The 12,850-nt window shown below is 28.1% G+C and overlaps 1 protein-coding gene across 2 annotated transcripts in view; it reads left to right on the forward strand.

Moving 5' to 3' along the window:
- LOC142323545 (transmembrane protein 135-like) overlaps positions 1-10,213 on the forward strand; it is a 65,371-nt gene extending 55,158 nt beyond the window's left edge. For both annotated transcript variants that reach the window (XM_075363325.1, XM_075363334.1), the window contains 2 exons: positions 605-771; positions 9,807-10,213. In XM_075363325.1, the coding sequence (XP_075219440.1) occupies positions 605-771; positions 9,807-9,894 (255 nt within the window). In that variant the 3' untranslated portion in view covers positions 9,895-10,213. The remainder of the gene's footprint in view (positions 1-604; positions 772-9,806) is intronic.
- The last annotated feature ends 2,637 nt before the right edge of the window (positions 10,214-12,850 follow it).

Raw genomic sequence — 12,850 nt, forward strand, 5'->3', positions numbered from 1 at the left:
TTCACCCAATTTAACGCAAAAAGAAATGGCATACCGTCACGAATATTTTGCGGTTTCATTTCTGTGATGAGAGACACAAACACGTGTTCACTTATTACAGCACAACTCACGACTGAGCAGTTGTATCAATGTGCCGCCTGGATTAGAAGTAGCTTATAAACCAAGGTCAAAGATGGTGTGCCTACGCAAGCTGCAGGGTTGCCACATCTTGCATAGAAAAATCAGTCTCATTACTTTATTGTCGCACCTCATGTACTGACACATCCTCACCCTGTGCATTTACCTGTGTGTTTATGCTTTCTTAACTTAGAACACTTATATGTAAATTTACCTAAAAATAAATGTATTTTTTTAAATCTAGATAGTATTTATCAATTGAATGTTTAAAAGACAGTTTGTACTGTAAATATTGCTTGAGTAAAGTCGAGCAGTGTATTCTTTATAAAAACTGGTTATATTTTTCCTTTTGGCTGTTATTTAAGTTTTTTAATTTAAACCATTTCTGAATTGTTTATTTTTATAGCTTGATTATTATTAAAATATAACTTCTCATAATTTGTTTAAAAATGTTTTATTTTCTACAAAATATCTTTTTTTTCCCTAGATATTATATGTAGATGGTGTTGGGAAAGGAATCTTTCCAGAGTTTCCTCATGCCAGTGTATTTTTCCATTGTTTTTCAACTGCAGTGTTATTTCATGCTGCTTTATTTGAGCCTCATAATTTGAGATCATCATACTGGAAGTTTTTATACAGTATGTCTGGTGGCAGGTAAATATTAGACAAGTTTAACAGTTATGATTTTAATTTTACTGTATTCAATGATAAAGTTTTTTTGACCATTTGGCAAAGTGTTGCTATTGGATGCAGGATGCATATTGCTAATGCTACAGGATGCATCCTGTGCTGAAGAATGTTTTATTTTCTATTTGAGATAATCCTGTAATTAATTTGTATCCTAATTTATTAAGAAACTAATTGTGACAAAATTCATTACCATCTGGCACAGTTGATGGATTATATATTAAATTGTGTGTGTTCAAGTTTATTCATTTGTGACTGCACTACTCACATTTCTATGTTTACTTGTTACTGAGGTTACTTCTTCTTTATAAATATTCAATAATACTGTGGGAGAGAGTGTGTATTTTTTCTCTTGAGTTGTTAAATGATTACACTCAAGATTCCAAAATTGGATTGTGGATTTTATGTTACATATTAGATTTTATATTTACATATTACAATTATATTTTATTATTTATAATGACCAAGTACATTATAAAATTAAAGGTATAAGAATATTATTCATATTACCTTATAATGCAATAATAACAGCAGAATATTTGGGCATAGATTATATTTAAATGATAAGATTTGGACTACAGTAATCTTGTTTCTAATATTTTTGATAAATATGTTTTATAGTGCTGATGTTTTATTTCATTGCTGTTTATATATATATATATATATATATATATATATATATATATATATATATATATAGTCCACTGGGTTAATAATAATAATAATAATATATATATATATATATATATATATATATATATATATTGTCCACTGTGTTAATAAAATTTAATATTATATGAAATATTAACCACCAAAACACAGTAATTAGATAAGTCAAAACTTATAATTGATATTAATTATAAACATATTTCATACTACTAATATTTCATAATTTCATATTTATAAGTAATATTACTTATTAAAATATTATTTTAAGTAAATATTACTTATAAACTCACATTAATTACCAATAATTAGTTTTCTCAGTATCCTGCATCTTCAGTTGGGTATTAAATTCTATATCTAAAACAATAAAACATATTCCTTTAATTGTTTGTAGTTTTATTTGAAATTATGTTTTTTATTTTGAAAATTATGTGTATACATGTGTATTTTGCATTTCAGTACTGGAATGATGTAATCTTTAAAATGTAATCCTTTAATTAATTTGTATCCTAATTTATAATGAAACTTATTGTGACAAAATTCTTTACCATCTGGCACAGTTGATGGATTATGTATTAAATTGTGTGTGTTCAAGTTAAATGATAAGATTTGGACTACATTAATCTTGTTTCTAATATTCTTTTCCTTTGATTAATATTCTTCCTCTGTTCTATTGTCTTGTTAACATTGTATTTTTAATATGTTGTTAATAAATTATCATTTTATTTGAAATTATGTTTTATATTTTGAAGTTTTGAATAATATTATGAGCATACATGTAAATTTTGCTAAATATATGTAAATTAATGTAAAATATACTAAACAAACAATGTAAAAGATACAGAATTTAATATCAATTGAAGATGAGGGATACCACAAAAACTAGTTATTGGAAATTAATATGGTAAGTTTAACTTATCTAATTACTGTGTTTATGGTAAGTTAACTTATCTGATTATTGTATTTTGGTGGGTTATATTTTCTATAATGTTATATACATACACATGCACTCAAGTGTGCGTCCAAGCACATATAGCTAAAAGCATTATAGATGTATAAGTAGTGTAGTTTCCATTGCCAAAAAAATAATACTAAAAGTAAACATTATTAGTATTTGTTACAGTTCAGTCAATTTTGATTGGAATAAGTTGTGTAGTGTTGCATGTATCCATACCGTTCATTTTGGGGGGGGAAATAACAATATAAGTAGAAATATCATTTTTGTTCCTAGTGTTGCTGTGATATTTTTCTTTTGATTTCACATACAATTTTCGAGGAATAGGGTTAAGTTACATCTCACTTGTGTCTGAACTGCAGTTGTCGTTCTTTATTTTCAGTTCTTTTTTCTTATTCTTACATGAATTGTTAATAACCATTCTTTTTTTATATTTCAAATATATTTTTTAAGTATCTACCTATGTGATACTGTCAAATACTTTTCCTGAAACCAGATTACTTTTATCTTGCTTCAGCTATTATCATTCTACTACAAATTGTTTCTTATTCTCATTCTATTCTATAAGTTGTTTTAATTAGTAATTTGAAACTGTGAGTTATTTAAATAATTTAATACTTATGATATTAATAATACTAATTTTGTATATCGTATAATTCTCACATTTATCTGTATGAACATGTTATTTTGATATGCTAAAGTGCTTTTTGATGTCACAATATTTTATAATTACCCGTCTTATAATTTTGCTTACTAATTTATATGATCTCTTCACTTCTGTTTTATTCAATGTAGTACTGGTAAAATATTTTGATAAAAAAATATGATCTATCATAAATATTTTTTTTGGTTTCTTCACCTTGGGGCTGGATCTGCTTTGATATGAACACAGATCCAATGGGGATTCAGGAGGAATTCCTCACTCCTACTTCTTTGACCATCTTTGCCTGAATAGTCTTAATTAACATGGTGGAGAACATGTGCCGTGATCAGTAGTTTTGTAGCATCCCATTGATATTCTCTGGGGCAGTGTTTCTCAACCTTTTTTTGTGGCGGACTGGTAAAATTATACAAAAATATTCAGGGACAGGCAGACCCTCAGCATAGATTTTTTGACAATCAAAAAAAAAACTTATATTTTTATTTTATTAGTAATTAAATTTACATACATAATATTAATTAATTTCATTTCTGTCTATAAACAACAAGCCAATATATAAATAGAAATCAGAAATTATGTAAAATAAATGTAGGTTATTTTATTTTATTTTATTTAAAAAACTACAAACAAATCATATCACAAACTAATTATAAATAATAAAAGTTAGTGAGAAACTTGTTGTTGCTCATTTTGCACAATTGTTCAATGTCGGTTTGTAAATTACTTAAACCTAATCAAAGACATGAATTTATTGATAAACGATTTCTTGTTTTGGTTTTAATAAGTGTCATAGCTGAAAATCCAGCTTCACACAAATATGTGGTTGCAGAGGGAAGTAGCATTTTCATGGCTTCTAATATTTATTTATTTTTCTAATATTTGGCAATTTTTAATTAATTTTTTTCAAAATGCCATTTTGTCCTCATGTTTTTGCATTCTTTTGATTATTTAAAATTTATCTTTGTTTCTTTTATATAAAAGATATTTACATGTTTTAATTTAAATGTAAAATATTACTTTGACCGAGCTAATCAGATGATGGCCTAAGAAAGATTAATTCCAAATGGAAAGTGATTACAGTGTAAATGGTTGAGACAAATCTGGTAGGATTAATCTTTTTTGTCATTTTGCCAAATTTATATTTTCTTTTTTGCTTCAAACAAAAACTACAAAATAAATTACAATATGATATGATGGTAAACACTGAAAAAGGTTAGTTCATGACGGGTTATGTGTTATCAATTCATGCTAGTCTTTTTATCAACATTTGACTCAGGCCTAACAATTGTTTTCCCTTTCTGCACTGAACATGTAATTGGCAAGCAATTAACACGATATGATTTGATTTGAGAATTTGAAAGTTATATCTATTTTAATGGGCATTCAAGGTAGGTTCACAAAATATTGCTGGTTTTTGTGTTGATGGGATAGCAGGGCAATACAGCAGAATTTTTTTAAAGAAAAGATTGGCTAAAGAACTTCTTTTGAACCAGATGATAACAATGACTCATACACCCTTCTTGGTTAACTTCTTCCTCCACTTTACAGCAGTTTAGAATTGATGAAAATTTTTTCAAAGGCCATGGATAAACATTAAAGGGAACTCTTTTCACAATTGAGTGAAACTAATAGTGATATTCATCAACTATCAGTGATATTCACTGAGCCTGATATTAGTAAAATGATGTGCAACTATTTTGAAGGAAAACTCACCCACAAGGAATAACAGCATAGAGATCATTTGTGAGGGTGGTAAAAGGATTTCTATCTTCTTTTACATATTTTAAAAACTGTATTCTCAATTACTAATCCAATTAAGCCTAGTTCTTTTTTCTTTGCCTATCCGCAATCCTCAGTACTCTCTTTTCCTTTACTATATAGATTTTGGTTATCAGTTATTTATAAATTTTCATCACATTTTACATTCTTGATTATATTACAGAGTGATTCAAAAAAGATTTCACAACTTTAAATGCATATAAAAATTTATGTAGATAACTTACACATTCTGTTGAGTTCCCATTTCACAGCAAAACACATCACGTGTTGACTCCCATAATTTGTTAGTACCAAATTTTACCATTACGGCTGTCACCATTATTGTTAAAAATGGTTAAATTTAATGGTGCAGAATGTGCTCACTGTGTCTTGGTTTCATGATTGTAGTCAGCTAGTAATTGCAGTTCACTGTAATTTTCATAGAGAATATGGTAAGGAGCCTCCTAGTAGGCATATGATTTATTCTTGGCACCAAACCTTCGTTGAGACAGGTTGTTCTGTTAATCATACAAAATCACATGGACACCTATGTGTCCCTGAAGCTGCTGTGGAATAACTAAGAGATAGCTTTACATGTAGTCTGAAGAAATCAACTCAATGTGCATCACATGAGAATGGCATTTCACAATTGACTGTTTGGCATGTATTACGATGTGTGTAAATATTAGGGCACAATATTTTTTTGTGCCCTAAGAAAACAAAGACTGTATGGCCCCCCAGGAGGCAGCTGTATATGGTATTGTTTATGCTTCAAAATTTTCTAATTCATCAGACGATGATGACCAAGATGGATGCCATTACTATCAGCAAGACAGGGCATCAACTCACTACTGCCTAGAAGTCCAAGATTTTCTTGATAATTGATTCCCAGGTCAGTGGACTAGTCATGATGATCCAATCGCAATCCTTGCTCCCCAGATTTGACCCTGCTTGATTTTTTTGTGCAGCTTCATTAAAGATTGGGTTTATATACTATATTTGCTCGCTGATATTGTTGAGTTTAGACTTTGAATTAATGCTGCAGCTCCAAAGGTAATGTGCAACTTTCTGCCTGCAATCTATGAAATGAGATCTCATCCAAATCTGAAAATTCTCAATAAATTTTTATATGCTTTTAAGTTTGAAGTCCTTTTTGAATCATCTAGTATAATCAAGAATTCTAATTCCTTATGTATCTTTACTTCTCTTACTCATTTGCTGAAAAGGTTGGCGCCTATTGGCCTTAAAGAGAAGTTTTCGTTTCAGCTTTAATCTTCTAAAAATAATTCTGTTGAAGCGGAATTGATCCTACATCTTATTCGTCCTTCTGATGCTTGCTTGATTGTGTGTTAATTGTTATATAAGCAGGTATTTTAAGTTTACCCACCGGGTTGGTCTAGTGGTGAACGCGTCTTCCCAAATCTGTTGATTTGGAAGCCGAGAGTTCCAGCGTTCAAGTCCTAGTAAAGCCAGTTATTTTTACACGGATTTGAATACTAGATCATGGATACCGGTGTTCTTTGGTGGTTGGGTTTCAATTAACCACACATCTCAGGAATAGTCGAACTGAGAATGTACAAGACTACACTTCATTTACACTCATACATATCATCCTCTAAAGTATTATCTAAACGGTACCGAAGGCTAAACAGGAAAAAGAGAGAGGTATCTTAAGTTTAATAGACCTTGGTTTAAATTACTTACTCTATTTTATAGTAATATATTAAATATAAGTAATGTAGTAATATATTTATCAGTAAATATAAAAATAGTGTTATTCTTATATTTACTGATGAATTATTCTTGATTCTGACATCTGACTGGGGACTATTTTCTCTGCAATATGCCCAAGACAAAATCATACTATATAGATTAAGAGGAATCAAGACACATTTATGTAAAAAATAAAACTATTTTTTTCAGATGTTTAGTAGTTAAAAGTATTAAACATCTGAAAAAAGTACCTTTTTCATAATTATCAATCATCTTCAAACACAGCAGGTGTTAATGTGTCCTGAACAACTGCTAAAAGTGCCCTTACCTCAATTAAGGAATCTCTAATTATCAAATTTATGAATTTAAAAAGTTAAAATTTAATTTCTATTAGTCATAGGGTGCCTTCACCAGTGAAACCTTCTTCATTAGGGAGTGGTACTCTTGGGGTCATTAAGTGGGAATGGAATTCAAAATGTAATTGTGAATGTCTGTTTGGATGAATTTGGTAAATTAGAATTTCTTCTACATATAAATTTTTACAACATACAATACAAAAGTTAATTAATTTTTTGTCTTTTTAAGTCAGTTTTATGACATTTTTTTCAGCCTGTTGAAATCCTCTTCACTAGGGTTTATACTAAAACCAACTTTTTAAAAAACAGTTTTCGAATTTTAACTTTTCCATGAAACCTGTTTTAAATTTTTACAGATAAGAAACAAGATATATTTATAACCTAAAATAGAAATTTTTTAATTTTTTTCATTTATAATAATTCAAAAATACAAAAAAACATAGGTACATATATAAAATTATTAAAATAAAAAATTAACAAAATAATACCCTTAAAAAAACCAGAAATTAAAAAATGTTTTATATTTATATAAATTATTATTTTAATTTTTTCTTTGTTTAATAAAATATGAAAAAGCAATGAATGTTGATGGATTTGTTGCTTACTTGTGTCCTTATTTTGGACAAAAAATTACCAGAAATAGAAAAAACTTGCTCACTTGCTACTGAACTGGGCTTAATTGTATTTACAGCATTAAATAATAAATCTAGATTTTTTTGTTCTTGTGTTTGTAGCCTCAAAGACCAAAAACTCCTTCTTTAATGTTTGATGAGTAGAGGAAGTCACTTCTTCACGTTCTTGCAAATATTTATTTATTGCTATTTCCATAGCTCTTTTCATCATAGATATGTCTTGATTTTCTTCTTCATCACTTTTTTAGTATTGCAGTCATCTTCTGTAGAATAATCTTTATATAATCTTGATAATATCTGTCTGGATAACTTAATAATGTCAGTTTTTGTAGCTAATGAAAGAAATTTACTAGAAGATTTGTCTCCAAACGATCTGTGAATTTTGTAATTAGAGGAGAAGTGTTACTAATCCCGTGTCTCTTCTTTCTTCAATAGCTTGTAGTCTTTATAGCGTATAATAACTTGCAACTAATTTCATTTTTCAAATTTTTTAATTCACCAAACAAAAATTCAAATATGCCTTCACTTGTTAATAAATTCATGTCTTTTCTGCATAAGGCTTCGGCTGCTAATCTTATTGGTCCTAAAACTTCTGTACAATTTCTTCTTCATCTTCAATCCACATGTGAGAAGCATTAAGGTCATTCAGAGTTAAAACAATACATTCTTTTAAGTGTATAAATCTTTCTAACATGCCTTTAAACTATTCCATCTTGTTTGACAGTCAAGAATCAGATTTAATTCTTTTTCGTGTTTCTGTTTCACATTATTCTGAAGAATGCTATTTCTGACAGGTGATTTTCTAAAATATTTGCAAATTTTTTTATTTGAGAAATAAGTTTTTGGAAATTATTTAATAATACAGGAATAGGTAATCTGTAATCATCCAAGTCAACAGAGTGTAACTCCTCATAGTCATCCTCAGAGTCGTTATTTTCACATTCCTCACTTGTAGCATTTACATCTGTTTCAACAGGATTTTTATTTTTATATAATATGTTAATAACTGCTAAGTGTATGGCATGCGAATAGCACAGTTGATTAATTATTGATGATATTTGGCCAAACCATTTTATAACAGCAGCACCATCATTTGTTGATGCAACTATATCAGTTGCTAGATCCAAATGAAAAATGTTTAGCGTCTCGGAAACCAGATTTAATATTATCTTAGCATCATAAGTACTTGCTGTTGGAGCTAATCCTAAATCAAAATCCTTTTCAAGATGGTGTACGTTGATATTCGAATATCTGCAATTTCTCTTGCTAGTTCATTCATCTGGAGTTATAGAAATTTTTTTCCCATTATTCTTCATACAATCTAATTCATTTATAGTTTCATAAAATGAATAGATGAGATTCATTATTCGAGAGTTGTTTTGTGGTAAGGAGTAGCCTCGTTTTCTAATGATTCTAATATGAACGAGCTTGTAGTAATGCTATTTATGGATAATCCATCCAAGGTAGCAAGTCTTGATACAATTTCTTCTAAACTACTCCTTTTGAAGAAGTTAAAGATGCTGGGTTGTTTTTGTGAACTCGAGCCGGCATCAGATGATTTTTTGTCAGTTATTTTTTTGTGAACTGTTTTTAAATGATTGTGGAGGCTGCTCATGGATGATCCTTAGCAAATTAACATTTTATTATAGTAATTACAATGTACCTTATCTTTTTCAACCTTTTTTAAATAATTCCAAACATCTGACATTTTAGACTAAAAAAAATAAGTAAATGAAAATACTTAAATATCAATATTTTTAACAGTATAAAAATTACAGTAATATCTGATGAATAAGCACTGTAGTCTGTACCATGAAATAATAAACAGTGAAATTGGTTCTGAATTTCATCTAAATAATCTCAACACATATTTTTTACATAGACACTGAAAAAATACAAGTCAATTATACACTCCTGCAGTCTGTTAAAGACTGGAGGTGTAATTGATGGCAGCGATTGGACAGTGTACAATGCACACAAATATCTAGTCAGCATATCATGTGTTCTCATGCAGTCACACTCCACTCAGGCAACAGTGTTGCCAGCCAGACCTTTCTCCGGTACACAACTTGCTATGTACTTTTTGCTTACATTAAAATCATTATAGCGGATTAATATATAAGTGTTGTGCATAAATTTAAAACCTGTTTGTTTTACTGAAAAAACTGGTTTTCAGATTACATAATTTTCTTTTAAAAACCAACAAACTTTACTCTTCACCCTGTGTATTTTCTTTAACTGTATCTTTCATTTTTTTTTAGGATTGCTGAAATGAACAGAGAGTGCCTTGATCCATTTGGTTTGGGAAGTAGTAAATCACTTGAAATTGTTCTAAAGAAACATAAGTGACAACAAATCCTGCATCCAAAAATATTAAATAGTGAAATATAATTTGTGTTTATGTATATTAAGTGGTGGGATGGCTTGCATTTGAAGAAGTTTGTTGGGGTTGAAATACGAATACTGTATTTAATTCTAACTATGGCTGTTAATTGTGCCTTTAAAATTAGATTATTAATATTGTTAGCTGATAATAATCGATTTGTGAATTTATCTTTTAAGTTATATATAAGTTAATCGCACAATATTTTTTTTACAAATTGGTGGCTGCTTTTCTGTCATCAGAACATAATATACTAAATTACTTTATTGTTATATTATTTGATTATAGTGACTTATTTTTTTTTTATTCCTGTATATTTTCTTCACTATTCTGTTAAAAATAATTAATTTTAATGATATTTATTCTGGTATGTAATTGAAGAAAATATAAAAGTTCAATTACAAAGCCAATTGTAACACATCATGGGTTTTTTTGGAATATCCATTTTTATTTTATGTTTTGTTTTGATTCAGGGCTTTTGAAAGCCTTGAATCAATAGATTATGTGATAGATAGGAAGATAGATGGTTTGAATAGTATACTTTTATCTACTTTCTATTCAAAGTAAATGCCAAAAATGTTGATATTCTCTTACATATTTGAATCTTTTGATAGTAGCAAATAAAAGTATTTAAAAAATTTGTTTCATGAATTTTTTTAAAAATATAACTTTATTATTTTTTACTTAACGAAAAGAAAAAAATTGCCTGTAAATTATCCAAAAAAATAGTTCTTCAGCTTACTAGTGACATTTTCAAATTCAGAATCTGTTGAGTACAATTCTTCAAACATTGGAATAAGTTAGTGATCGTGAAACCAGCAAATTTTTGTTTTTTGTTGAAAATAGAATCTGTGTATTTAATGTTACTTCACAGCTTCTTATAAATACTTTTAAAATTTTCTTGTAAATTATCCTCTCGTATTTGAGGAAGCTGTTACACAACAGTCACTGGTGCATATAAGGCATTATCAATTCTAACCCTTCCAAAGTGAATCTTTTTAAGCCTGAATATTGAGCAGTACATATTTTTTTCATTAAATAATTTTTGCATATATTTAATGAAATGCAACTAAGAACTCCTGCTTAGTTACTCGCATTTCACAGGCATAACTGAATGAATTTTGTTGTTTTTAAGTAAAACTGTTTCAAGTTTGTCAAAAATTAGTTAACTTTTGGTATGGTTATGGTAGATAATGTTCTCTTGATGATGTTTTTTGCTTTTGGATACAAGAATTTTAGGTGGAGCTTGAACTATCTGTCGATGTAGTAGTTGTTTCTGCATTATAAATTTTTGCTGGAGAAAATTTCCCTCCTAAAAGTATCAGTATAAATAGTTAACAATCCATCCATGTATATAGCAAGTATCCATCTGCCTATAGCAAACCTACTGGCAAGCTGTGTGTTTCATGTTGTCAAACTATAGTGTAAACAAGCACTCTTACTATAAATTTCATGAGTTCACAGACTTCTTCCAAAATAAACTTCTTTAAAATGTTTAATGTTTCAATTTTAAAAAAAATGTTCAATTTTAAAAAAATTCTCCTCCCAGAATTGGCTTGACAGTAGAATACTTTATAGTTGCATGAATTAAGTGTCATGTATAAGTAACACTACTTTAATAGTGTTTACAGCATTCTCTGTATTTTATTTGTTTGGTCCTACTTGTTTAACTTGATTCTTTATGTGTTACACATGTTTCTAGAAACATGTTCTTTGGTACATCAACAATACACAAGTTATAAAATTGTTGCCATTGAAGGTAAGATGTTTTTCTTTGCATCATTTATAGATTTAAAGCTGATATGCGTTTCATGCAAATTTAGTAAATAAAAACAAACAATTGTTAAATAATAATTAGAAATCTGTTTTTACAAGTCTAAAAATTTAATTTCACTTCTAAAATACCAATTCAATTTGAAGACATAAAAATCTGCCCAGTACAACCAATGATAGTCAAGTCAGGCAAAGTATTTCTTTGAAATATAATAAAGAGAACAATGTCTAATTCTAAATACACTCTCAGGTACAATAAATTACCAACACTAATCTGTACATGGTTAAAAATTTTAAAATGCAACTATAGATTTCAATTGTTAAATTGTCATGTAAGGAAATAATATTATTGTGTTACCTAATGTTTTTTTATTTAATGGAATAATTTAAAATTTCATACATATATTTTAACTTCAATACATTTTAGACATTATTAAGTAGAACTAGTTAAAAAAATTGCTTCAATAAACAATTCACATGAAATAGCTCAAACTTTTTTTAAAATCATTGTTAACTGAAAATTTTTAAGTTTAGAAAAATATGCTTTAAAAGAAAAAGATTTGCTTAGAAATTTCTTACCATGAAACTAAAAGTAAATTCATATTTCTGAATGAAATTCTACATAATGCTCATAAGGCTTAGTACCAGTAAGTTTACTCAAGCAATAGATCTACTTTGGTAAAGAAAGTGTGTAAAATGATATGCTATTATTTTAAGCAGTTTATTTACCTTTGTTATTTTATTGCTCTGAGCTACTATATAGGTAGGTTTATTGATGTTGTTCTTACCTTTTATTTTATTGTTTATTAGAACATCTTAATAAATACCATTAAAATTTATTTTTAATAAAGATTCAAGAGTTTGTGGTGTGTTCAATATTTATTTATTAAATACTTTGTATTTTGTTAATGAATTAGTTGTATTTAGAAAGTTAATGTAGTAAGAGATTTTTTATATAATTCATATCAGAAATTGGTTGGTATTTTTTGTTTAACCAGATTTATTCATTTTTATGCATTTGCAGAAATTATTAAACAGTTATTTCATGTTCAGTAACATTTTTTTATCTAACTTTTTATTAAAAGTATATTTGTTAAATTTTTGTTTATTGACACTTTGTTATTCAAAGGAAGTATATTTGTTAAATTT

The sequence above is a fragment of the Lycorma delicatula genome, chromosome 1, assembly GCF_047948215.1.
Source record: "Lycorma delicatula isolate Av1 chromosome 1, ASM4794821v1, whole genome shotgun sequence".
NCBI lineage: Eukaryota > Metazoa > Arthropoda > Insecta > Hemiptera > Fulgoridae > Lycorma > Lycorma delicatula.